Below are 26,526 nucleotides of genomic sequence, written 5' to 3' on the forward strand. Positions count from 1 at the left end.
GCGAGTGGAGCGACGTGGTGGTGTGTACATGTGCGCGCGCATTGTTAATGTAGTAGTAGTAGGTAGGATATTTTGGTGGTGGGGAATGAGAGAGTGCGAGCGAGCGAGCAAGCAACTAAAGTGGGGGGATTTAGGAGAGGGGATAGCAGGGCGTCAGCTGCGTAGTGGCGTGCGGGATAGACGGGGACGGCAACGGAGGAGCCCAAGTAGGAGAGAGGGTAGAAGAGAGCTCGGAACGAGGAGAGCTGAGTCATAGCGCTGTTGCCACGTCCTCGGCTGGCCTCGTTGAGGCGCCCACCGTCGCTCTCGCTGCTGCTTGCTTGCTTGCTTGGATAAGCGCTGTTGCCACTTCTTCCTTTTCGTTTGCTCGTTTCTGGCCTGCCTTGTGCCGCCTGTGCTGTGCCTGCCTGCCTGCCTGCTTGCTTGCTTGCTTCTGCGACGTTTGCGGCTTTTACATTGGTGCTGCTTTCTGCTTCTTCTTCATTTTCATCATCTTCTGCTTCTTCTTCTACGTCTCGTCTCGTCTCGTCTCGTCTCGTCCGCTTTAAGAAAAGAAAAAGAAAGAAGCCTTCTCGAGAAACTCATTCCGATTTTCTTTCTCACGGTGTAGTAGTAGTAATAGTAGTAGTAGTATGATGTTATTGTAACGTTACTGTAATAGTACACGAAAAGAAACCGTTTCGTGATAACGAACGAATATCAACTTATCTTTGGTAATTGTTAGCAATGTACAGTATTTTCTATACGGAATTCGCTATGAATTTACTATAAATATGTAGATATATATATATATATATATCGATCGCGCCATTTGTATTATTTTTCTCTCTGTTCATCATTTTTCATATACTCGATTCAATTTCTTTCTTTCTTGTTTTTCTACCTTTTTCTGTTAACCATCCTTTCTATCGAGCTTCTTCGACTAAAAAGTAAGCTTTTTACTTTAAAACCTATTCTTCGGGGCTTCTCAGTTTCATGTATATTGAAATTTATAAAGAATATTGTTAGGTAACGTCGAGGTTAATAGGAAAGTTTACGGGCGTGGGAGAGAAACAATGTGAAAAAATGACGTAGCCCCAGCACGATAGGTTTTATTCTGAATTTCTCTTGGTCTCTTCTTTTCTTTCTCTTTCTCTCTCCCTCCTCCTTTTCCTTCTACTTCCCCCTGCCCCGTTCTTTCCAGCTCCGTCCCCTTAACGTTTCCGGGGGCCCATCGTACCAACGTCTTTGTGGTACCGGACGATGTTTTTATTCGGTTGAAAAGAGCCAGAGCGCTGGATACGAGAAGAAGACGAAGAGCATCGAGGGGAAACTACGAGGGAACAAAAGCCTTCCTCTCTCCCTCTTTCTCGTAGTCCTCATCGTCGTCGTCGACGACGACGACGACGACGACGACGTCGACGACGTGTTGTCGCTGCGTGGTGCTGCTCCCGCATTGTTTTCTTTTTATCCACATTTCTTTTCGTAGAATCGCTAACCATTCATCCGTTGTAAACTCGCCACGAGAATTGCCCCTCACATCGGAAACTTCAAACGAGAACTTTCCAAATTCATTGATTCTCGAATATTTCTTTTGCTTTTGTTTTATTATTATTATTATTATTATTGTTATTATTATTATCATCATCCATCCCATTTCAAGTATTTCTATTACACGCGACGAGGAATAAAAATCGTGCATGTTTTGCTTCTTTTTTCCTCTCCTCTCTTCTTTTAACATTGCGCAAGAATGTTGTTAACCACCATTTTGTAATTAATAATTCGAACAAAAATGGATTCCCTTTTCGATGAAAGATAATGTCGGATAAGAGTCACGTAAAATAAATCCTCGAGAATGTTACGGAATATTTTCTATACGGAATAATATACGTTGAAATATAACAGTAAAGTATCATTAACGGGATCGAATGAATTCAATCGATAAAGGTATTAGATTTTTGGGTCGAGTAGTATATATATATACACGAGGAAGAAAATGATATTTGTTGAGGTTATGCCGCGTATAGGAAAGTTTATTGACGCGTCATCGGAATATATTTTATCATCGTTTATATGAGATATGAAAGCGCACACGTGCGATGATTAAAGTACGATATGTATTTGAAATTAACCAGAGGATGAGAACGTACTACTGATAATATAATACTTTTACAATTGTGTGCTGCCTAACGTTGATAAATTTACGGAAGGAGAATTTTTCTTTCCCTTTTTTTTACTTGTATGCTTTGTCCTATACGCTTCTCTCTATCTCTCTCTCTCTTTCTCTTCACCCCCTGCGCCTCTTTTCCTCCCCTCTCTCACCCCTCTCACCCTCAACTCTTAACCGTGGGCCGATGTATTGATTTCCTGTTCGTCTCCTGTTTCAAACGTAGAAAGACGAACGATTGGTCCAAGCACTCTCAACGTTTTCGATCATAGCACGTTTTGTGATTCTCCTAGGAAATTTATTTTCTAGGTTGTATGTGTATGTGTATATATGCATACATGTGTGTGTGTGTACAGACATATATACATACATATTCGATGTGAAGAGATTTATGATTTATGCTTGCTCGTGAAAGACGAGAGCAACGCTCTTAAAAGTTAACGAACGCTCATTCGTCGTTTCCCCATTTTTTTTATGTAGTTTTATGAAACATATGTATATATCTAAAAAAAAAAAAAAAGAAAGAAAAGAAAAAAAGAAAAAAGAGACATTCATCTTTTTCAAATAAAATTATTCGCACTGTGCGTTCGTTTGAAGCTCGTGCTTTTTCTTCTTTTCTTTTTTCAACTCGTTTCAAGCCGCGTCTCCAACGTTCTAGACGGAACACAACACAAAATGGCGGCCGGGCGGGAGATTATGTCGCGTGTAAAATAATTAAATTGCAAACAAGATCGAACTATATAAGAAGATTCATATACAAATACAAGAAAACTCTTGCACATAAAACTTACGAATTCTTATATCCAAATCCATCCTTTTCTTTTTCTTCTTCTTCTTCCTATTTGAAAGAGACCTCGTTACATCGTAATATTATCATGTATCATCTAAGAAAAGAAGAGAAATGGTTGAAAGAATAATCCGTTTGAATCCTCAATTCAGCATACCCGTTCTGACCTACAGAGAATATATCTGAACATGGTATACTATACAAAGATCAAGATATATATATACATACATATACATACATATATATATATATATATATATATTTATATATATTCTTGTCTTGTTAAACTGAGGACAAGAGTTCGTCTTGCATTCGTCGAACAGAGAGAGAGAAAGAGAGAGAGAGAAAGAAGAAAAAAGAAAAAGAGAAGAGAAAAGAAGCCCTGCTATGGAAGAGCAAGTCCGCCGTGCGAGTAAAATTCCTTGACGCGCGAGCAGTGAGCAAAGAAGAATGAGAAAGAGAGATAGATAGATAGATGGATAGATAGAGAGTAGGATGGTGTGAGAGAAAGAGAGAGAAGAGGTTTTGTTTGATGGGGGATAGAGGTGGGGGAGGATGAAGGGGCAGAGGGGGGGACATGGTTCACGGTTCGCTTCGCCAGCCAGTCGGCCAGCCACCGTGGCACTCGATTTCCCCTCTTTACCCCAACAGCAGCAGCAGCAGCAGCAGCAGCCTCATCATCAGCAGCAGCAAAGCAACCTTCCTCCATTTTCCTTCTCTTCTACGTATTCGCACGACGCACCACGGAAAAAGACGACGTCGCCCGATGTGTGTTGTTCGTGCGTGTTCGTAAATGCTCTCCTTCGTTCGTCGTGAAAGAGAGAGAGAGAGAGAAAGAGAGAGAGAGAGAGAGAGAAACTTCTCCTCGAGTGCCTTCGATCGTCGTATGTACCGCCGCTCCCTTGTATGCCTTCTTATTTTGCTGACGGAACGTGAGAGGTTCAGAGGGGATTAGGGATTGGGATTGTAGTGATGGGGAGAGTAGAGGGGTGAAGAAGAGAGAAGAGTAGAGTGAAAGAAGGTACGCGACCGCGACGCAGAACGCTATCGCTCCTTCTAACCGTTCGTTCTCGTTCTCGTTCGTTCGTTCGTTCGTTCGTTCATTCGTTCGTTTGGTGCGGTTCGAGAACCCTGCAGCTGCGACGAATCGAACGGCTTCTTTTTCTTTTCTTTTCTTTTTTTGAAGAATTTCGCGTGAAATTTTTCCCGACGAAAGAGAGAGAGAGAGAGAGAGAGAGAGAGAAACAGCAGTAGCAGTAGCAACAACAGCGCCCAGCAGCAGCACACTGGAGAGTTTTTCACATTGTTCAATTGTTATCGTAGCAATGAAACCGAAAAAAATTCCAGACTTTAGTCCTCCCCTGTTTCCCCGCCCCCGCGTTAATAATCATCCCCTTTTTTCGAAAATACGATTGAGAGAAGCTTACATTTTTTTTTTTTATCTGAAAGGAGTTGGATTGTTCGGTGGAGAAGGGAAGGGTAGGGTTGGTGAGGGCTCGTTTTTTCTATTTCGTTTTGATCTTAACCAACACTCCTATTGCATACACATCGCTCGATTTTGAATTATCGATTCGAAGTCTCTCAGCTTGTGGGTATTAAACTCACAAACGAGAACTATATATATATATATGTATACATTTCTGAAGTACGTTGTTTGTTAGTTTATTTATTTATTTATTGTTTTTAATTAGTTAAAGGCACGTATTTTTAAGATAAGTTCGTTCTTCAATCGATAGAGAAAGATCCTCCTGAGGATGTTTTATATTATTATTACCAGTTTTTTTAGCTTATATTAGAGAGGAGCGAAGGAAATAGAACACAGTTTTTCTATGTTCTCTTCTTGTTTTCGAAAAAAAAAAAGAGGATATATTATGAGAAAGATAGAGAGAGATATGAGACTATTATCGAGACCTTCAAAAAAGATCTTCCTATGATTTTTTTTTTAATTAAATTCTCTCTCTCTTTCTCCCTTTTTTTTTTTTTAGAGAATCGTTTCTTTTCCTCTTTAACCATCGTCGTCGTCGTCGTCGTCGGTCGTCAAGCCGAACCGTAGAGAGAAACTTGCGACGCAACGACGTAATTGCGCATCGGCCCATCTGCGAATCGGATCACACGCTTTAGCGAGGAACCACGCCCACGATGTTCGATCATTAACAACGGACTTCCGAGATGTACGAACGAGAGAGAAAGAGGGAGAGAGAGGGAGAAATAAAAAAGAAAATATGAAAAAAATAAAAAAGAAAGAAAAAAAAATGAGGAAAAAGATTATGGAACCCGGCGCTGTTTTTCGCGATGTCTCGTTTCGAAGGTGTCAGAGAACCCGTAGCAATGTCCCCTTTTAAAAAACGTTATTACGAAATAGTACAGGGATGGTGCATAGAAAAAATGTGTAACGAAAAAAATAAAAAAGAATAATAATAATAAAAAAACAAAAAGAAAAATCCACCATGCTCTTTCGGTTCTAGTTTTTTCTAAGAACCCTAGAGAAAATGATCTCTCTCTCTCTCTCTTTTTCTCGTTCTTTACGGACGTTGAAATAATCCGAATATGTTGCGTTTTATCTCGCAAATCTTCTCTTCCCCCTGTTCTCGACCCTTTTCCAACAAGGCATATGTTCTCTCCTTCTCTATCCGTGTCCCTCATTAATCCCATTCTTTTTTCTTTCTTTCTTTCTTTTTGTTTTCTTCCTTATCAAGAAGAACAAAATGCAAAACAAAAAAAAAGATACCGTAAGATGCAATGAAAACGACAATTGCGACGGAATTTTTTTATAATACGACTGCGCTAATATTATCGATACTTCGAAAAAAAAAAAAAAAAAAGTATGGATAAAATATCTTCGTGCGTTGTCGTCGTCGTTGTGTTGTTAAAGGGAAAAGAATATATCGGAAGTTTACTCGATCAAATCGGTTTCTTTCCTTTTTTTTTCTTTCTTTTTTTTAAAGAGAGCGAACAGAGTAGTACGTGCAACTCGCGCGAGATCGGCCGATCGACTCGCTGAGAAAAGTCGAGCCTTCGATGCTGCGTCTGCGCATCGCTCTTCTCTTACCGTTCGACCAATCACCGTGGCCCTTTCATCCTCTTATCGACGATTATCCCCACTCCTTGCGCACTCCCTCTCCCTCTCTTTCTCTTGTAGAGAAAGAAAGAGAGAAAGAATGAGAGAACCTGCTTCTTCCCCAGCCTACCCCACACCACCGCACCCCAATCTCCCCTTATTTCTGCGTCGAGGGAACTACGCCGTCATTCTCTCGTTCGTCTTCTTCTTCCTCCTCCTCCTCCCCCCACCTCCTCGTCCTTTTCCCCTTCTCCTCCCATTCTCTTTCTCCACCACCTCGTCATCATCGATGGACGTTATACCCATACTCGTGTATTATTCTCACCGAGAGCAACCAACCTCTTTCTACAAATTCTCTTTTTTTTTTCCCTCTCATTTTTATACAAGATACAATATTCCGTGAGCTCTCTTTGGAGGAATAAAATAAAAAAGAAAAAAGAAAAAGGAAAAGAAAGGAAGAAAATAAAAAGAACTAACTGTCTGGAAGGTACACGTCGACGGTGACTAAACGTTAATGGTGGGTAACCTTTACCGACGCCATTTTCTGCTTCTCTCTTTCTCTTTCTATACTTTAGTCTCTCTTACGTACATGCACCTTCTTTTTGAAGTAGTCTCTTCCTTTTCTCAAATATATATATATATATATATATATATATATCTCCTCGAGCATTTCGATATACTTCCTTCTTCTGTACGCACGTTTCAACTCGGTAAAATACATGAAATATATACATATAAGTTTATCTTCTTTCTACGAAGCGAGGGAAAGGCTGGTGCCGTCATGGCCGCTCTGCAAAAACATCCGCAAGGGCTTTTATCCGTACGGATCTGAATGCGCCGCCGGAGGAAGACTTCGATCGAGGTCTCGTCTCGGTGTCTCCTTTCTCCTCTTTCCCCTCCTTGCCCTTCTCCGTGGCTTCTTTCAACCCGCGCGCAAATGCTTTTGCGCGCGTGCGCTCTCTCCTCTCCTCCCTTCTTCCCCTTACCCCCCTTACCTTGCCCGCCTCGCCTCTCCCCCATCTATGTCTCCACCTCTACCACTACCTCCTCCTCTCTCCTCGTTCTTTGCCATCTCCACCTCCTCTAACCTCTATCCGTCTTTCTCTTCCTTCGACTTAATTTCCTCCGCTCTCGTGTCGGGTATCGCGAGAGGTTTCTACGGGCAGAGGATTACAGGGTCTCCTCCCTTCTTCGAAATCCCAAACGATCTCTCTCAACGAGGATCCCTTTTGCGCTGTTGCCGTTCGCCAACCAGAGTATTATACCCCGTCCAACGTTGCCAGCTCTCGTCGGGCACTGTCGTCTTCTCCGCATCCTCTACTCCTATGGAAACGCTCCACGGACTTTGCCTGCCTTACCTTCCTTGCCTGCTTGCCTGCTGCTTATACCTGTCTTCTTCCTCTTTTCTTTTCTTTTATTTCGTTGCCTACTCTATTTCGTTCGATGCTGAAATATTGATGCGACATATTTGTAGAAAAACATTCTCTCTCTCCGTTCCTATTCCCCATCTCTCCTCCCTCCCCCCTTCCTACATCCCCGTTTATTCTCGAGTTCCTTTGAACTTTTACGTTGGAATATGCCACTTCAACTCGTACGATGACTCAACCGATCGTATATATCGTTGGAAGAACGTTTGCTTTCATGTTCATTGCTCCACCCAACCCAATCCACCTACCCTCCCATCTACTACTAACCTCTCGCTCTGCTAATCGCTATCATTTAACTACGACATAATAAGATTCCTTTTGATAAATATGCAAATCACTGATTCCTTCTTCTAAGGATTATTTAACGATGAACAATTGTTGGGATGACTTTATTACGGGAGGGAGAGGGAAGGTTTAGGATAAATATACTGTAGATACCATTTGCTTTTGTTCTATCGAATGAAAAATTAACGAATAATGGTGAGAAAGATTTCGACTTATTGTCCATTGATCAGACAAACGAACAAGTTTTGTCTTGGAAAAGAAAAGAAAAAATGAAATAATATTTATTTGTCCAAAATGATTGTAAATAAATGGATTATGTTTCTCCGATTCTAGGTATGGACGCGTGCAGAGCGTCAAGCTGCTGCCGCGGGGCGAGGTGTGCCCTGTGGACGGAGGTTCCGGTGGTTCCCTCGGGGAGGGCAACGAGGGTGGTTCCGGTTCCAGTTCCGGCAGCGGCGGTGGCAGCGGGGGCGGCGGTTCCTCGATTAACACCGGGGGCGCCTCCGCGACGGTGGCGTTCATGGATATCAAGTCCGCAGCGAAGGCTCACGCGACTGAGCACACTTTGGACGAACGAGCCCTTACGACACAGTACTACGAGCCCCAGCATCTTCAACATAGATTTCCCTCGCACGGGTGAGATATGGCGGGATCTTATTCATTTATTTTTTTCTTTTGCTAAACTATGCAATAATGCCCTAGGATAATATATATGGATCCACTTTATGCTTATACTACCTACTATGGGTATGTTTAATTTGGGCATACCTAAGTTCTCAGTTTAGTTAATTCAGCAGACAATTTGAAATAAATATGAATGCGGGATCAGAACTTTTAATCCTCCATAATGATCCATGATGGATGATTCATAATGATCAACGTATCATTATAACCAAATATAGATAAGAATCATGGATCGTGAACGTAAAATCTTAAAAGCAATGTCTCCTATCGCTGTACGTGTTGTTCTTGCGACAAGAAAACCCGATAACGATATTTTTGTACATTTCGAATAGCTTTTATATGTGTACGTCCCCTCTCTCGGTATGTGTTTGCAAAAACCACTTTATGATGAGTCACGTCGCAGAGAATCGATTAAATCGCATGTTATACCGGAAGCAGGTAAAACGACATTGAAACGTCATTACACGTATTAGGTGTCTCTTCGTTTTTTTCTTTGTTTTTGTCATATGGTCTTTGTCCATCCTTATGTATAATTCCTTATATTCTTAATCCCCTCTATTTTTAATTATATCGATATACCTTAACTTTGGATATTCATAATATTCAATACGAGACTAAAAATATCGCAATACGATGTGCAAAAGAAATGCCAGTGCGATAAAAAGGAAATGTAGTGAAACTCATTTATTCGACATGTCGACGACTTACCCAATGGATGCAGTGCTGGATTACAGTGAATTTGGATTAAATATAAGTGCTAAGTGTCGTCGTCGTCGTCGTCGTCGTCGTTGTTATCGTCGTCGTTGTCGTCGTTCGCAAGACGGTGCATCGTGTATATTAAAAAGCAAGTACGAATTGTTGTTATTGAAAAGATAAATTGTGAAAAATTGTATGACCTTATCAACATTTATCCTTTCCCTATCATAGGACCATACGGACAGCTCATAATATGTATGTGTAATTAATGGAAACGTTGAGACATCTTTAAGTAGATAGAGATAATAATGTTGAAATCATTTTTATGATCATGATGATAATTATAATCCTTATCAAACTGGGGAAAGACATATCGATCGAGTTGTATCGAATTCGATAAAAATATATTTTTCTCTTTTGAACTGCGTCACGGACAACACCGGACTAATCGATTTCTCGTGAAAGTATTTCCTGGAAAAATTGTAGCTTTCGACTTTATCGTGACCGTCGGTACCCTACGAGTAATGAATTTTATTATCGTTTTTAACATCGACCTCGAGATATATCTCGTTCTATAAAGGAAATTTCATCATTTGTTTGTCTTACCTACCATTTCGTTATGTATATATATATATATATACTGCGATATTTTTTCCTAGTGGGTGTTATATACCACACATTGCGATACGTAATAATAAGAGCTTCTTTTATTAATTACTTTCCTCGCTATAAATGAATAAATTTTTAGATATCTATGGTAGTTTCTCCAATTTTTCACTGTCATATTGACTCGCGTAGTATATTCAATGGACTCGAGTTTTTTTAAGGTTATCCTTTTTTCTTCTTTTCTTTTTGCGTGTGGAATAATTATTTCGTATAAAGAGAGAACTATTAGGAAGAAGAGAAGAGTCTCACATAGAGATTAGTTAGAGATCTTATAATAATATCTTTTAACTGAAAGGAAGGAAGGAAGAAAAGGGCTGGGGGAAAGAAACATAGTTGGGTTATTGCACGTACTTAGAGGAATGTCTCGTCGAGGTGTAGTAATGGTGGTTGCATTTCCATGAAAAGTTAGACGACCGTGACGATTTCGAAGACACGACGACGACCGACGAACGGACAGACGGACAGACGAATAGACGGACGGGGTATTGTCGAAGAAAATGACGACGAAGAAGGCGACGTTGCCACGCGTTTCGTTGTCGAGTGACGGTACGTCGAAGCGTGACGACAAGGGAGAGGGCGTACGACGTTATGGAGGATGCACGGGGCCTGGTGGGAAGAGTAGGAGGGAGGAGAGAAAGAGAGAGAGAGAGAGAGAGAGAGAGAGAGAGAGAATGATCAGGAGGTGGAGGGGAGAACCGTCAGTGCCGTAGTTAGGAATGTACGATCCCTTCCCCCTCCTCTCCTCTCTCTCTTTCTCTCTCTTTTTATTTACGGAATACGTGTAGCTCTGTTTATTCTTTCAAGAGACATTCGAACTTTGATCGTAACGTAATCATTGGTGATTCGTGCAAACTTCGCTAAGAGGATGACGTCATTGTTTAATATTTATCATCGCATTCAAGGTTTACAATCCACTTATGAATCAGACGTTTATAAATATAAGGCTTATCATTTCTCTATAAGAATCGATAGTTCGACGAAATTTTTCTAATACGATCGAGTGAAACGTATTATAAGGAGGAGGAGGAGGAGGAGGAGGAGGAGGAGACGGCGACACACGCTCGTGAAAGGTGGAGAAAGAGAATCATAGTATAGGTTAAAAGAGAGAACTTGGCTATAGATAAATAAGGCGTTAGACTAATTTGTCGTGACCCTGCCTTTCTTTCGTCAATGCGCATGCGCTAAGAGGTATGCCGATACGACTCTAGAAATATCTTATCGAGTATATTATTGTGCCCATACCGTGCATGCCAAACAAGTCACGACACATGCAAGAAGCTACGATTAACCCTTGCCCCCCGCCCCTTCCCCTCTGTATACTATATTGAACGTAGATGCATAGTGCAAACACGAACGTGCGTCTACATTATATGCGATAGAATATATATTTCGGAGAAATATTTCGATTCAGTGGAAATATCCCTTAAGATTGAAAAAGAGAAATTCTATCCTTTCGACGGTATTCTTTGAACATTTTTTCAATGTGATTTTTTTTTCCTTCTTTCTTTCTTTCTTTCTTTCTTTTTTCTTTTTTCAGAGAACCGTAATGGGACAGAACGAATAACGAATTTGTTAAAAGATTCTTTGAGGTTAGGAGTATAGCCAAGGGTAATCATAGAACTCGTTTTTCCTTAACCAAATCCTAACCTCCTATCTGGTTCTCTTTCACAAACCACAACACCGATAGCCTTCTTTGAATAACGTGTCTCCCTGATGATTGGTTAGAGATCAGTAGCCGCAAGAGAACGTTTCGAAATCTCTTCTCTCTTGGGGCTTTCCACATCCGTGTCACGATTTGGAATCTTCTTTGGCGTGACCGACGTGACACGCGCAAAGTTTTGTCCTTCGGCGTTGGATTTTACAATGAAGAACTTGTCCCATCGCGGATATCCTCTTGATGCATCGCCATGGATAATCTCAGGCGGATGATCTTTTTTTTCTTTCCTTCGAACATGACTCGCATCTCGCATCGACCATCTTCTTTTCTTTTTTTTCCTTTTTCTTGTTCTATAGTTGACGAGGTTACGTTAGTACTAGCATTGGCTCTTGCATACAGAAATATGAAGATTAAAAATGCATATGGGAAAATTCATTTAGGCGATATAAACATTATGAGTAGGGAATAAAAGACTTGGCTCGTTTAACGAAACACTTGGCATCGTGATCACGTGAAGACACAAACACTTTAGGCATAACGATCACGTTTGTGCAAGCAAGGAAACAAAACAAGAGGAATCTCTAGCATCAGGCTAGACTAAGTTCGACTTGGTATGTTTCAGAAGTTCGGAGGATCATGGCTCGAGTGGCGGCGGTGGTGCCGGAGGCGGAGGTGGAGGAGGCGTCGGTGGTGTCGGGGGTGGTGTTGGCGTCGTCGGAGGAAGTAGCGGGGGTATCGTCGGATCTGGTGGCGGCGTCGTCGGCGGAGTCGGCGGAGTCGTCGGAGGCAGTGGTGGTAACGCAGTTGGCGTTAGCAGCGGCGTCGGCGGCAGCGGTGGCAGTGGCAGCGGGGGCGGCGTTGGCGTCGGCGTCAGCGGCAGCGTCATTGTCGGTGGCGGTGGCAGCGAGAGTAGCTTCGTCGAGTCGAGAAGTTCACACGGTAGCTCGCACGGAGGTTCCCATGGGGGTTTCTACAGCGGCGGCGGGGGTGCCGGCGGTGGAGGCGGTGGCAGCAATACCGGGAGCGGTGGCGGCGTCGGCAGCACCGGAAGCGGCGTCGTCGTCGTTCAAGGCCATCCATCGGATCCTAACAGCGGTGAACCTGGTGGCTATACCACGTGGACGTCCACCACCTGGTAGCTCTTACCACGTGACGTCGAGCAGGGCGAGGGATCGGCTTTACCCGAGGACAGGCCCTTACGGCTCCGGGCCGCCACCCCCGCCCCATTTAGATCGTCATCGGGCACCGTCTTCCTGGTCCTCTGCCTACGAGTCGACGACTTCATCGAGATATAGTAATGCACCACCACCACCTTCGCCGGCTACCAATGATTCCTACCAGGATGAGCCAGGTAAAATTTATAAATCAAACGTTTTTCGAGTTTATTTTATAGACCGATGTATTTCTTTGATTTATTGTGCGTGTTAATCTCTTTTATTATGATACGAACAGGTGGCGGAGGCGGAGGTGGTAGTAGCAGCAGTGTCCACCGACAACACAAGAAGCAACGTAGAAAATCTCGAAGCGGTAGTAGCTCACCGAGCGGTAGCAGTCGTTCCGGTAGCAGCAGTAGTAGTCGAAGCGGCAGTTCCGCCGGTAGCACGTCCGCCGCAAGCACGTCACCAGGAAGTTCACCGCATCGTGCTGGAAATGCTGTTGCAGTCACCGAAGATCGCAGGCCACTGGCAATCTGCGTACGGAACCTTCCTGCTCGTAGCAGCGACACTTCCCTCAAGGATGGCCTTTTCCATGAGTATAAAAAGCATGGGAAGGTCACGTGGGTGAAGGTTGTCGGTGCAGCGGGCGACAGATACGCTCTGGTCTGCTTCAAGAAACCCGAGGACGTTGAGAAAGCCCTGGAAGTCTCTCATGACAAACTATTTTTCGGTTGCAAGATCGAAGTTGCGCCTTATCAAGGATACGACGTCGAGGACAACGAGTTTAGGCCGTACGAGGCCGAACTAGACGAGTATCATCCCAAAGCAACGAGGACGCTCTTTATTGGGAATCTCGAAAAAGATGTAACTGCGTCTGAACTCAGGAAACACTTTGAGCCTTTTGGCGAAATTATAGTAAGTCCAGGAGGATCGGTTTGCATCGTCGCACTTTTCATTATCCATCAAGTTCTATCTTATATAAATGTATCCCTTTTTGTTTGCCTTCGCAGGAAATTGACATCAAAAAGCAAGGCGCTGTTTCTAGCTATGCATTTTGTCAGTATTCGGATATCGGTAGTGTCGTTAAGGCCATGAGATCTATGGATGGCGAACACCTAGGTGCGAATCGTATCAAACTTGGATTTGGAAAATCTATGCCCACCTCTTGCGTCTGGGTAGATGGTATAGGAGGTAATCCCAACATTTTGCATATTAAATCTCTGATCGTTCTGTCACGCTGATTCACATGCATTTGTAATATAATAATAAATAAATTATGTGTACGTGTTCGTTTTGTAGATTGCATGTCAGAAAAATACTTGAACATGCAGTTCCATCAGTTCGGTTCTATAACACAAATCGTGGTGGATCGTGAACGTGGCCATGCGTTAGTCTTCTTCGAACAAATAAGCTGCGCTCAGGCTGCTGTGAAGGAAATGAGAGGAGCCGCGCTTCGTGGACGTCGTCTTCAAGTGGATTTCGCGTCCAGAGAATGCCAGGAAACTTTTTATGAACATCTGGAAAGACAAGGAGTTGCTGGTGAAAAACCTTGGGACACCAGGCCTTCGCCGGCGACAACCTTCGATGTTGCGTATGTATAATTATATATTATATTCGTATGTGTGTGTGTATATATATATATATATATATATATGTAATATTGTTGTATATACAATTAAAAGTTAAAAGACTTGAATCGTTTAAAGAAAAATATTTGCAACTATGTCTTAATGTGGAATTTTTCACAAATATTTTTTATAATGTATAAATTGTATAATTAATAATGACTAATGTATGCATATCTAGCTTTAAGTATCATCGTCACCCCCAAATAAAGAGCACAAAGTAGAATTCACGCGTTACTGAAAGGATTCATTACAGGAGGGAGCGTAGCAGCTTTGAATCAGCAGTTACAATGTCAAATTCGAGCGGTCGATTTACGCGTTACGATACACCCCCAAGATCAAGGACAACTAGTAGTTACTCTCGTACTTCCGGTGGTGGTAGCACTCCAGGGGCCAGTCCTGCTCATCCAACGGCGATGTCGCGTAGCAGTAGGCGTTCCTATCAAGATTCATACTACGACGGCGACTACAACGACCCAACGCCACGTAGATTTCGAAGTTACGACGAGTTCAGCCAGGGAAGCGGCGCGAGCCACGACGATTATCAGAGCAGCGTTCTGAGCGACGGTAAACTCAACGATGATGATTGTCCACCACCCCCATCGTCTCGACGACATGCCGTCCAGAGTGTCGTTACCAGCGTGGAGCCACCTGTTCCACCGCCACCTATTTTACCTCCGCCCGATATCAGGCATCTTCAAAAGGAGCGAGTTCATTTATTGGAACAGCTCGAGGAGTGTCACAGTAGCGGCGACGAAGTTGGTTTTGCACCTAAGAAACGAGTTAAGTTGGATGGAAGTTCAACAACGATATTATGCGAGGACGATGAACCTGAAATCGCATCGTTGTTGGTAACTTCTCATTCCGGTAGAAAAGGCATGGACGTTAGACGCGTAAGTGACAGCAAAGTGGTGGTGCATCATAGTACGAGAAGAAGTAGCTGCGATGGCAGGGGTCCTGGACCTTGTAAGCGTCGTCGAGATACTTCTAGCAGGTGAGATTGAATAAGTTAGAGGAAAGAATGGGGAGAACGAGAGAAAGAGTCTTTCGTATCGTCTTAGATTTATGTGCGATATCTCTAACTTTTTGTTTTTCTTCGTTCTGACGTCTAGACATCACGAGCATCACGATGGATCACGACCAGGAACGCCTCTTGTCGATGAAAGACCTGAGAACCTTGTGCCGAGCGAGCCAAGAAGATTTCGCGAAAGGAGTCACGAGGGTCCTCTGTCGTTACCTTTACCAAGGTTTGCGACTCAGATGTTGAACAACAACAACACTAGTAATAGCAACAACAACAACACCAATAACAACAACAACAACAATAACAACAACAACAACAATAACAACAGCAACAACAACAACAACAACAACAACAACGGTAACAGCAGTAATGCTCGGTCGAGTAGCAGCAGTCTGAAAGTCACTAGTCCACCTTGTGCCAGCGGGCTCTCGGTTGCGGCCAGCCCTTGTACGGCACCACAGCCACCAGCCTCGCCACCGCCTAGACATTTGAGCCCCAGTCCAACGAGTTCCGACAGCGAGACGGCGCCCCAGTCTCCTAGTCTCGAAGAGAGAATACGTTCCCTCGACGAGAAATATGAAAAGTGGTCGGGCTCGAGAGCTCTGAGTGCAGCCGGTGGCGATGCTTTGGCAAAACTCGACGCCAGCGCTTCGGAACGTTTTAAATTCCGACATAAACTCCTTGACTTGGATCTACACGAAGTGCAACCGTCGGACATAGTGAAATCCGTTCTCGCGAAAAGAAGTGTTTTCGACGAGGATTCGAAACGACTGGAGAACTTCAGTGAAAAATACGAACCGAAAGAATTTACGGGCGTTATAGGCGTCAGTTCGATGATCGGTAGCACGGCTGGGCTAACTTCTAGCGGGGGTTGCACCAGCAAAGTTTGCCTGCAGTATCCATTTCCTAGTCATCCGCCGGTGCAACTGACTAGTACCTCCTCTGTGAGCAGTCACATCGGTGGTAGTAGCACGATGCTCTCGACGAGCATGGTTCCGTTGGTATTAAAAACGACTGATCCACGCTCGACGATGCAGCACAATTGTGTACACCCAACCCCAGCGACACCGATCACTCCGGGCACGTCGATCAAAACCGTCAGTCCGGAATTACCACCGGTTTCTTTGCCCATCGGTCTTGCAAGTAGCGGAACGGCAGCAAGCAGTGGTAATAGTAGCGGTTTAGGGTCGGCCAGTAGCCTTCTTAGTGGTAATAGTAGTGTATGTAGTATTCACAGCCTCAGCGCCTCGACGAATCGAGGATTACTTTCTAGTAGTAATACAGTTTTGAATAATTCGTCGTCGTCAGTGGCGATATCTTCGTCAACATCATCCTCGTCCTGTTCCACTTCCTCTACCATTTCTTCTTCTTCTTCTTCTTCTTTAACGTGTTTAACGTCATCATCCTCCTCGTCATCCTCCGCGATATCAGCAGCGTCTACAATTTCCTTGTCAGCAGCGGCAACAGCAGCAGCTGCGGCGGCGGCGGCAGCAACAGCAGCAGCATCCGGTGTTATTACGGCAACGACGATGATTTTAACGACAGCAACATCTACAACATCGATCCCTTCTACCTCGTCAGGCACGATACAACAGCAGTCTTTATCGAGCGGCGGTCAATATCATCAATCTTCCTTGACAACCGTTTCCTCTTCGGTGCCATTGTCTTCCACGATATCGTCTACGTTCAGCACGTCTTCGTTATCCTCTTCCTCGGTCGATGTACCTCGTGCTCGTTTACGAAAGGAGATTGGCAGTAGTAGCAATAGTAGGGAGAGAAGAGATTCTCGAGAGGGTAGGGATAGTAGAGATTCTAAACACAGTAAAGCGAAGGATTGTCAGAGAAGATCGAGAAAAGAGGAAGTTGATCGCAAAGACAGGGACGATAAAGAAGCTTTAAGTAACAGTGATGTCAATGAAACTGATAATCACAGTAGAGATTTCAAAGAGAGCAAGGAAACGAGGTACGAAAGGAGAGAACGAGAGGATAAAGAAAGAAGGGAGAAGGATGATCGGGAAAGACAGGAACGAAGAGATAAGGAAGATCGTGACAGACAGGAACGTAAGGAACGAGAGGAGAGAGAGAGAAGGGAGAAGGATGAGGAACGTAGAGAAAGAGAGAGATTGGACAAGGAACGTCAGGAGAAGGATAGAAGGGAACGGGAGGAACGAGAACGTGAGAAGAAGGAGAGGGAGGAGAACGAATTCAGGGAGAAGGAGAGGAGAGAGAAGGAACGGTTGGAACGTGAGAAGAGAGAGCGGGAGGAAAAGGAGAGGCAGGAACGTAGGGAACGCGAAGAAAGAGAGAGAAGGGATCGGGAGGAACGGGAAAGGAAGGAACGTGAATTGCGTTTGGAACGGGAGAAACAGGAGAAGGAACGTCTCAGGAAGGAACGGGAGGAACAGGAAAGGCGAGAGAAAGAGGAAAGGGAGAGATTGGAACGGGAGAGGAGAAGGGAGGAAAAGGAACGTCTTGATAAGGAGAGGAAACGTGAGAGGGAGGAGAAGGAACGTTTGGAACGAGAGAGGCGGAAGGAGAAGGAGGAACGCGAGAGATTGGAGAAGGAAAAACGTGAGAAGGAGGAGAGGGAAAGATTGGAGAGAGAGAAACACGAAAGGGAGAAGAGAAGGGAGCGAGAAGATCAAGAGAAACGTGAGAAGGAAAAGGTCGAACGAGAGAAGAGAAGGGATCGCGAGGAAAAAGATAAGGAAAAACGTGAACGCGAAGAAAGTAGGCGTCAACCTACCGATAATCATTTACATCAATCGGTAACGCAGTCTCAGATCCAACAGGCTGCTGCTGCTGCTGCTGCTGTTGCTGCAGCAGCTGCAGCTGCTCCAGCCCCGGTACCTATAAAACGTAGGTGTTCGTCCCAAGATTGCCCCACCGAGGATGATACCAAACGTATGAAGATCTCTGATCATCGTAGAGACAGCAAAGATCGGCCTAGACAAAATAGAAGATCGGAGGATCGCAAACATCGCAATGACTCTCATCGTTCTAGTCGAGAAAGTAGGGAAAGTAGAGAGAGCAAAGAATCCATTGGTACTGTACAAGATAATACTAGGGGGGATACGACTCATACCGATGTTAGGGAATCCAATAGAGAGAATAGAGAAAACAATAGAGAAAGTGTTAAAGAGAAACAAAGAAGTAAAAGAAGATCTGAAAAAGAATCGAGGGAACGTAGTCCTAGGGTCTGTCAGGAAGCCGACAAAGAATTTTTATCGAGATTAGAACTGTCCAAACGTAATGAATCAAATTCACCGAACGAACAAACATCTACGAGTTCTAATCACTCGAGGGACCCGTCGCAGTTCCATCAACAGCAGGCTTCTTCGAATCAACACAGTGACGTTGACGATGGTCCTACTCACGATATGCAAGTTGCGCGGCACCCTTCGGCAACCGATACAGATAGCGACGAACCCAAGAAACATTCGATATTTGATATTGTAGACGATGAGCCAGCTTACATCAGTATGTACGATAAAGTGAAGGCACGTTCGACGAAAAATATGCAGAAATTGGAAGAGGAGAAACGTCAAGTACGTTTGAAAGATAAGTTTTCACAGTTGAAGCAAAGCCGTGCCAGACGAGAAGAGAAGAAACAAAGTACATCTTGGGATGGTGATTCGGTTAGCAGCAAAGCTTTAACTGAGGACGAGGCTACGTCCGAATCAGACTCGGCTAGAGCAAAGTCTTTATCAAGAAAGGGATCAAGATCTCGAATTCATTCTGACACCAGCGAGGAAGAGGAATCCTTTAACAATAAAGTTCGAAAGAATGTTAAAACGGATAGATTTCTTGAAAGTGACGTGGATCTTGGCTTTGCCGATACAGAAGAGAAACAAAATCCATTGGATACCACCAACGTTGTTATTAACAGTGTACATACCAATGCGAAGGAGGATGTACGTACTTCTGACGATGACGAAAGAGTCGCATACCAAACGAGTCATCCAACGATTGTCGTCAATAATCACGAAAGAGATTCGCGTAAGAAATCACATAAAAAGAAACAAAAGCGTCAGAAAAATTCAGTATCCAGCGAAGAGAATTCGAAGCTCGAATCTACCGAAACTACAGATCATAAAAGTAAGGCTAACGTTATATCGACTGATTCAGAGTGTCGTTCGAATCATGCAACTGAATCTGTAACGATTAGTAGTAGTAGTACACCGACGGCGACAACAGTGACAGCCATTGACAATGCCGAAGAAAGGATGCGTGCTGATAAGAAGCAGAGAACGAAGAAAGATAAAAGAAGAGAACGAAACGGAGAAGACAAGGTTAAAGCAAGAAGGAAAAGATTGAATAGGCAAGAAGCTAGAGATTCGCAAAGAATGGAAGATATATTTGGTCCGCTTTCTGACGACGTTGATGATCCTCCACCTCCAGACACCTTCTTTGATAGACTCAGCAATATGACATCTGAAAATAACGCTTATGTTTCTGACAGCGACGGTGGACGTAGTCCAGTTCTTGACGTTGAAAGGGTTAGAAGAAAAACAGAAAAGAAACGACAGAGACATCATCAGGAAGATGAGAATAGCGTTGATCTTGCTGAAGCTGGACGAGAAATTGAGGCCAAACTTTTAGGCCTACCAAATTCACCAAAATCCGCAGTTGCTTGTACAGAGTCCAATGAACACGACGTTTTCCGTTTCACCGATGATAATGATAGCGTTGAACCATCTACACCGACTACCGTGCCCGAAAAGGTTAAGGAAAAGAAAAAGAAACGTAAGAAATCGAAGGAAGAACGTAGTCGGAAAGATTATCATCACCATCATCATCATCATCACCATCATCATGAAAAGACCGGTGAATTACCTTATCTTGGTGCAGACCCAAGTCCTCCAAGAGCAAGTAGTCCTTTGATTCCGAAAACGTTGTCTCCAACTTTGCCAGCTCTTAGAGATACACTGTTAAGTCCAATACCCAAAGTCGTAACATCGAATACATCAACGGTCTCAGCTATCAGTACTCCTATTGTAAGCGGTGTCATTCAACCGCCGAAGCCTGAAAAGAAGAAAGAGAAATTTATACCCGGTTTTGGAATAGAAATTGATGAAACTATTCATGAGAATGCAGTTAAAAGTATCTCGGAGCCTGAAGAACGTGAAAGTGGTTGTCAATCTCGTAACAGTAGAGACGAAACGGAAGTCACTGTTTCAACAACACCACCTGTACAAAATGAGGATAAACCAAGAGTTGCTATTTCTCAGGAAGAAACAGAAGATGCTGTTGCAGCGTTGTTAGAAGAAACTTTCGGTGGTTCTACCGAAGATTTCTCTTACGAAGGAGAGGAAGAGGACAATGAGGTAGATGGTACAACTGGTCCTCCAGCTGAAGCACCCCAAGAGGATGTTGAGGAAATGCAACAAGCAGTTGAAAGTTTGAATGCATCAGCAGTCGAAGGCGAAGATCTAAAACCTGATACTCCTCAAAGCGAGCATGATCTTCAAATAGATACAGACACTGAAGAAGATCCAAATTACGAGAACTTCGATCTAACTCAACCACCAAAAACGCCAGATATTCCGTCGTTTTATAAATCACCAACAAAGACAACACCAACTACGATGACACTTGCTATTGTTGCAGCAGAGAAACCGGTGGAAGCTCGTTTACCACTTAATCCTGTAATTCCGAAATCGCAGAACTCTCCGAATTCAGTAATCGCACATTCTTGGAACCTCAATGAACATAAATCTCGTGATACAACAAAAACTGTACAAATTGATACGGTCGAATCCGGTGTTACAATAGCTAGTCCTGAGAGAGTTTCTCAATCCCATCGAACTTCAACATCATCGCCACCAACGTACAAACAACCGATGTTGGGATCATGTAACGTACCGATCGCAAATGAAACTTCACGAATTTCGGCAGCCAGTCCAAGACCATCAACGATTAGTGTACAACCTCTGTATCAAAGACTACCAGTTTCACCTCAATCTCAAATGGTACCAATGCGTCAAGCTTCTCCAAGAATGCAAAATATTTCAACACCATCTTCGTCTTCACCATCGAGTATAACACCTTTACCACCACTCGTTCCATCAAGAATACCACCTTTGATACCATCACAATTATCTCCGAGAATTCCACAACCTCTTTCACCAAATGGACAATGGAATCGAAACTCTGCATTGAGTCCTCATGTGTCCACCGTTGGAAAGCCTTCACCGCCACCAACTAGAATTGCAGTGAGTGTTCCCATTTCTGCGCATAGACCAGAAGTAACAGTACAACAGATCTATTCAACTGCAGCAACTCAACAACCAGTGATTCAACATGCTGCTGGTTTGAGACCACTTACTCCAAGTTATCCTCGAGGTGGTTTGCCACCATTAACTTTAAATATTCCACCGCGTCCTTACATGCCAGTACCACCATTGGCGCCGGGCATACAAGTCAAGAGTTCAAGAGATTCTGCTGCTTTAGGGAACAAGTCTGTAATAGAGACATTACTCTCAGTTAATCCAAATGAACCACCGCAAAGATTAGAAGAGCCTAAATTATCACCCGCTGTTATACCAGAATCTACAAACAAGGCCTCGACTTCTCCAAAGGTTCCTTCGCCTAATCAACCACCTACGTATATACCTGAAACAGCTAAAATTGATATTAGTGCAAGCACGTCTAGTCCAGCATTTGGAAAGTCATCTAACATTACAGAAAATTGTCCTTTACAATCGAGATCTCAGAAACAAATACCAGTGTCCGTAACGGGAGATAACAATGTTCTTTCTCCACGACCTAAACAAGAATTATCCCAACTCTTAACCACTCATGTACCACGTTGTTCTACACCTAGTCCTGTGATCATAGCACATGGACAATCTCACATAGTTCATAAATCTATGATGCATGGTCTGGGTCCACCAACAGTTTCTTCTGCTAATCAATCCTTAATTAAAACGGTGGTACCAATAGTATCCCAACAATTAACACCAACAGTACAATCCACAACGAGCGGTGACAAATGCATCATTCCACAAACAACAACTGTATCTTTCTCTAGTTGTCAAAGAATGTCACCTGTTCCTCAAGCGGCTTCACTTGCAAAGTCTCATTTACCTGTTGGTCCTCCAGTCTCACAATCAATAATAACTAGAGTCATACCAACGACCGTGTCAACCACTGTATCAACTACTTCGATGACTGATAATGTAAGGGAATCCATAGAACCACGTATAGTACAGACAGAAAAATCAGCAGCAGATTCTGAGTCACAAATAGGACAGACTGCTCAACCTATGCAATTAACACCGCCGATACAATCAACCCAACCTATTGAAATTATTAAACAAGAGCCAGCTGTTATTATAAAGCAAGAAGATACAACGTTAAAGGAAGAAATGAAATTTACTATCCCAAAAACAGAGCCACCTTTAGAACAGTCATGTGAGACGGATATAAAACCTAAGGAAGAGAAACATGAATTTGTTGAATCGGAAAAGTTAACGTCTTGCGTTCCAAAAACAGAAGTATTGAATATTCTTGTACCAAAACTTGAGAATGAGACAACTATAAAATCTGAAGTTGTAAGTGAAGTGAAAGAGGAAGAAGACGAGGAAGAAGAAGAGGAGGAAGAAGTAGTAACAAAAGAAAATGAAGAGGTTGAATTGGATGAAGAACCGGTCGAAGATCCATTGAAAGAACCAAGTACAGATCCGCTTGCTATAGATGTGTCAAAAGAAGATCCAACTGATAGCAAAGAAGATAGTGATTATTGGTCGGCCAAGGAAGTAAATATAGAAAGTGTAATAAAGAAAGTGGATGCCTTGTGTGATGGCGAAGGTAACGATGGCGATGAAGATCTACAACAAAGTCAAGAAACTCACAATAATTCTCTGGAGACGGCAAAGAGTGAATCCGATTGGTTCGAAACTGAAACAACCGAGGAGGAAAATAAAAAGAATACAACAGTTAATGACGATCAAGACGAAGGTGTGGAGACGTGCGAGGCAGAATTAACGAAGAGTCGTCGTGGTAGATCAAAAGCGAAACGAGGTGCTAGCAGTCGAGGTGGAGTTAGACGCGGTAGAACCACTACTGCAGCAGCTGGACATAAAAGAGGTGGAAGAACGTCTAGAGGAAGCAAACATCATGTTGCACATAAGTTACCGTATGCCGACGTTTACGAATTTCATGACGACAGCGAAGAAGACAATCCTGGTCGTCCTCGTCTAATTCTCACTATTAAATCTGGACCACATACTACTGTTAAAGAATTACCTTTGGAAGAATTAGTTTCGCCAGCTACTAACACGAGGAAGTCTAGAAGATTAGCAGAAAAAGATGGCAGCAGGAATACTGTTGATGACGTCATCGAAGATGTAGTACGTGCATCGACAAATAAGAACTTATCGAGCGGTAATGTTGGTAGTATACATACTACCAGAAGAAGTACTAGACACAACAATTCACCGCGCAACGTACAAACTACACAACCTAAAGTACAAGTTACCGAACCACGGAAATCACCAAGGGGTAGTCGTAAAGTGACAAGAAGGACTTCTGAAAATAATGACGATAGCGGAGAGGAGAAATTTATTAAATTAGTTGTAACCACATCGAAAAAGCTTGAAAATAAGAATGAAAACACTGTGACTGAAGAATCTAATCTAAAAGTGGAAGAAACCAATCAAACGTTGACACCACCTGAACAGAAATCTGTATCTCTAGAACCAACAACATTGATTGATCCAGTTACAGGAATGTTAATACCAATGAGAGAGTCAGAGGAAGGCCAATATATACCAGTTAGTACACCAGCTAATCAACAACAAACTGCTACTAAAACGATCAGCGAAATTCGAAGTGCTAATGTAACAGTCAATGAAAGTTCAATCAATGAATCAATGCAATCAAAATCGTCATTCGATAATACCATTGTGACGGTTAATGAAGAATCGAAAAAAGAGCAGCCTGTGGAAACTGTATCTTGTCAACCAATACAAAATCAACTGATATCGTCACAAGCTAGTGTTATTACAAAGCCTCAATCTCCAATTATTCAAGCTACTTCTACCATTACAGTAGTGCAATCATCTACAACATGTACAACTGTTACAACCATGTCAACAATACCGAGTGTAGCTCCATCACAACCAGTATCAACTTCTACTATACAGAATAAACCTACGAGTTTGAAAGCTCATGTATTGAATGCAAGCAAATTATCTACTCAGCCTCAGCCTCAGCCTCAGTCTCAGCCTCAGCCTCAGCCTCAGCCTCAACCTCAGCCTCAACTTCAGCCTCAGCCACAGCTTCCACCTCAACCTCAACCTCAATCTCAACCTCAACCTCAACCCCAACCCCAAGCTCAACCTCAACCTCAACTTCAGCCTCAGGTTCAGCCTCAGGTTCAGCCTCAGATTCAGCCTCAGATTCAGCCTCAGATTCAGCCTCAGATTCAGCCTCAGGTTCAGCCTCACATTCAGCCTCAGGTTCAGCCTCAGGCTCAGCTTCAGACTCAGGTTCAGCTTCAGGCTCAGACTCAACCACAACTGCAGCCACAGCCACAGCCTCAAGTTCAATCTCTGTCTCAGTCTCAGTCTCAGGCTCAATCTCAATCTCAATCTCAATCTCAACTTCAGCCACAATCTCAACTTCAGCCACAATCTCAACTTCAGCCACAATCTCAACTTCAGCCACAACCTCAACTTCAGCCACAACCTCAACTTCAGCCACAATCTCAATCTCAGCCTCAATCTCAACAACAAATCGTTATTACGAAGCCTGTAGTTCCAATATTACCAAGTCAGACAGTAGTGCAAAATATCATTAAACAACCGACTCAAGCAATACAAAGTCTCCATTTGCAAATTCCTGGTGGTAGAGTGGTCTCACCTAATTTGAGTCCATGTACAAAACAGGCACAAGTGAGTACAGGGAATGGAAAGCAAGGACAACCAATGTCACCAGTACTTAATAATACAGGTGTACCACCTAATCCTAAGCAACATCTGCTACAGGCAGCAAAACAGCAGCAACAACAACCATCCACCATAATAAATATGTCTCAAAAATTACCAATCAATGTTCATCCAGCTAGTGTTGTATCTGCGCCAACTCAGAGAATACATCATCCTGTTTCACAGCCAGTAACAGCAAAAGGTATAAATGGGCAACCACATCCGCTCAATCCAAAAACTCATTTATTACAAGCAGTAGTACCACCAATGGTAACTGGAGCAGTTGCAAGTCCTCCAACGCAACCACATCTCGTTGGTCCACAAACTGTTGCAGCGGCTGTAGGTTGCCCACGTCCAGCTGGGCCTAAACCTCAAGTACGTCTATTCTTATTTTAAAGTCATATATATATATGACTTTATATATATATATATATATATATATAATATATTTAGAACGTTTAGTTAAATGCGTATTCGAATTACTTATAGGTAACTGGTACTATGGAACCTCCTAAAGTAGAAGTCTCTATGTCTGGTTGCATTATGGTACCCACTGCAAGTCCTCAAAGTCGTGGAGTACCAATACCAACTTATGATGCACCTATGGTAAGTAAAATAATAATAATCTTTATCACATAATATATACAAAAAATTACGGTACTAAACTAACAACTTGCCTGCTTTTTATTAGCATGGGAGTGCAGGTACTGCTCCATCACCGGGGGCTCAATATGGACTTGTGCCTCCACATCGTACTCAGAGTCCTCCATTGCCTCCACCTGCTCATCATCATGCTAATGCTTCTCAGGTATTTCTTTTCTTCTTTTATTTTTATTATTAACTTACACCAGATAATATCGAAAAATATTCAGATATAATTGTATATAATGTATGACAATATTTGAAATTGCACGAAGTTAAATACAATTTCTTGTATTAATTTCCTGTTTGGATCCTTATACGTAAGAAGATATGTAATATAATTTTCTTTTTTTGCAGAGTGACGTCGTGAATCATTATGGTGGATTATCACGTGGTGCCGAATTACCTCCACATTACATGCATCCACAAGTGTTACAGTATCAATATCTACGTGCCCAACAGGAAGCTCTAACTCCGCGTATAGCTTATCATATTCCAGGAACAAGATCTCCTCATTTACCATTAGATCCCAAATTAGAAACTGGTATAGAAGATAGTCATAGTCCACCTTTGGAATTAAGGAGAAGTACAAGAACTCCTCAGGATCGTACAACGGACAGTCCACAAGTTGCACAGGTTTACATGCTTCATGGAGGTACACGACTGCCACCACCACCACCTCAATATAATGCTGGAAGTAATCCATCTTTGGCTGCACCAACTGCAGCGAGAGGAGGTTA

The 26,526-nt window shown here is 43.0% G+C and overlaps 1 protein-coding gene across 3 annotated transcripts in view; it reads left to right on the forward strand.

Annotated features, from left to right (window-relative positions):
• The window catches only part of LOC124956082 (protein split ends-like), a 66,992-nt gene that overhangs the window by 38,337 nt on the left and 2,129 nt on the right, over window positions 1–26,526 (forward strand). Inside the window, exons 2-11 of one of the 3 annotated variants that reach the window (XM_047511456.1) lie at window positions 8,037–8,339; window positions 12,029–12,757; window positions 12,859–13,478; window positions 13,574–13,754; window positions 13,863–14,154; window positions 14,433–15,182; window positions 15,301–25,519; window positions 25,634–25,750; window positions 25,836–25,952; window positions 26,144–26,526. The exon at window positions 26,144–26,526 is cut by the window's right edge and continues 370 nt beyond it. In XM_047511456.1, the coding sequence (XP_047367412.1) occupies window positions 8,039–8,339; window positions 12,029–12,757; window positions 12,859–13,478; window positions 13,574–13,754; window positions 13,863–14,154; window positions 14,433–15,182; window positions 15,301–25,519; window positions 25,634–25,750; window positions 25,836–25,952; window positions 26,144–26,526 (13,709 nt within the window). In that variant the 5' untranslated portion in view covers window positions 8,037–8,038. The remainder of the gene's footprint in view (window positions 1–8,036; window positions 8,340–12,028; window positions 12,758–12,858; window positions 13,479–13,573; window positions 13,755–13,862; window positions 14,155–14,432; window positions 15,183–15,300; window positions 25,520–25,633; window positions 25,751–25,835; window positions 25,953–26,143) is intronic. The other 2 variants (XM_047511458.1, XM_047511457.1) reach the window with 2 other exon arrangements.

The sequence above is a fragment of the Vespa velutina genome, chromosome 20, assembly GCF_912470025.1.
Source record: "Vespa velutina chromosome 20, iVesVel2.1, whole genome shotgun sequence".
NCBI lineage: Eukaryota > Metazoa > Arthropoda > Insecta > Hymenoptera > Vespidae > Vespa > Vespa velutina.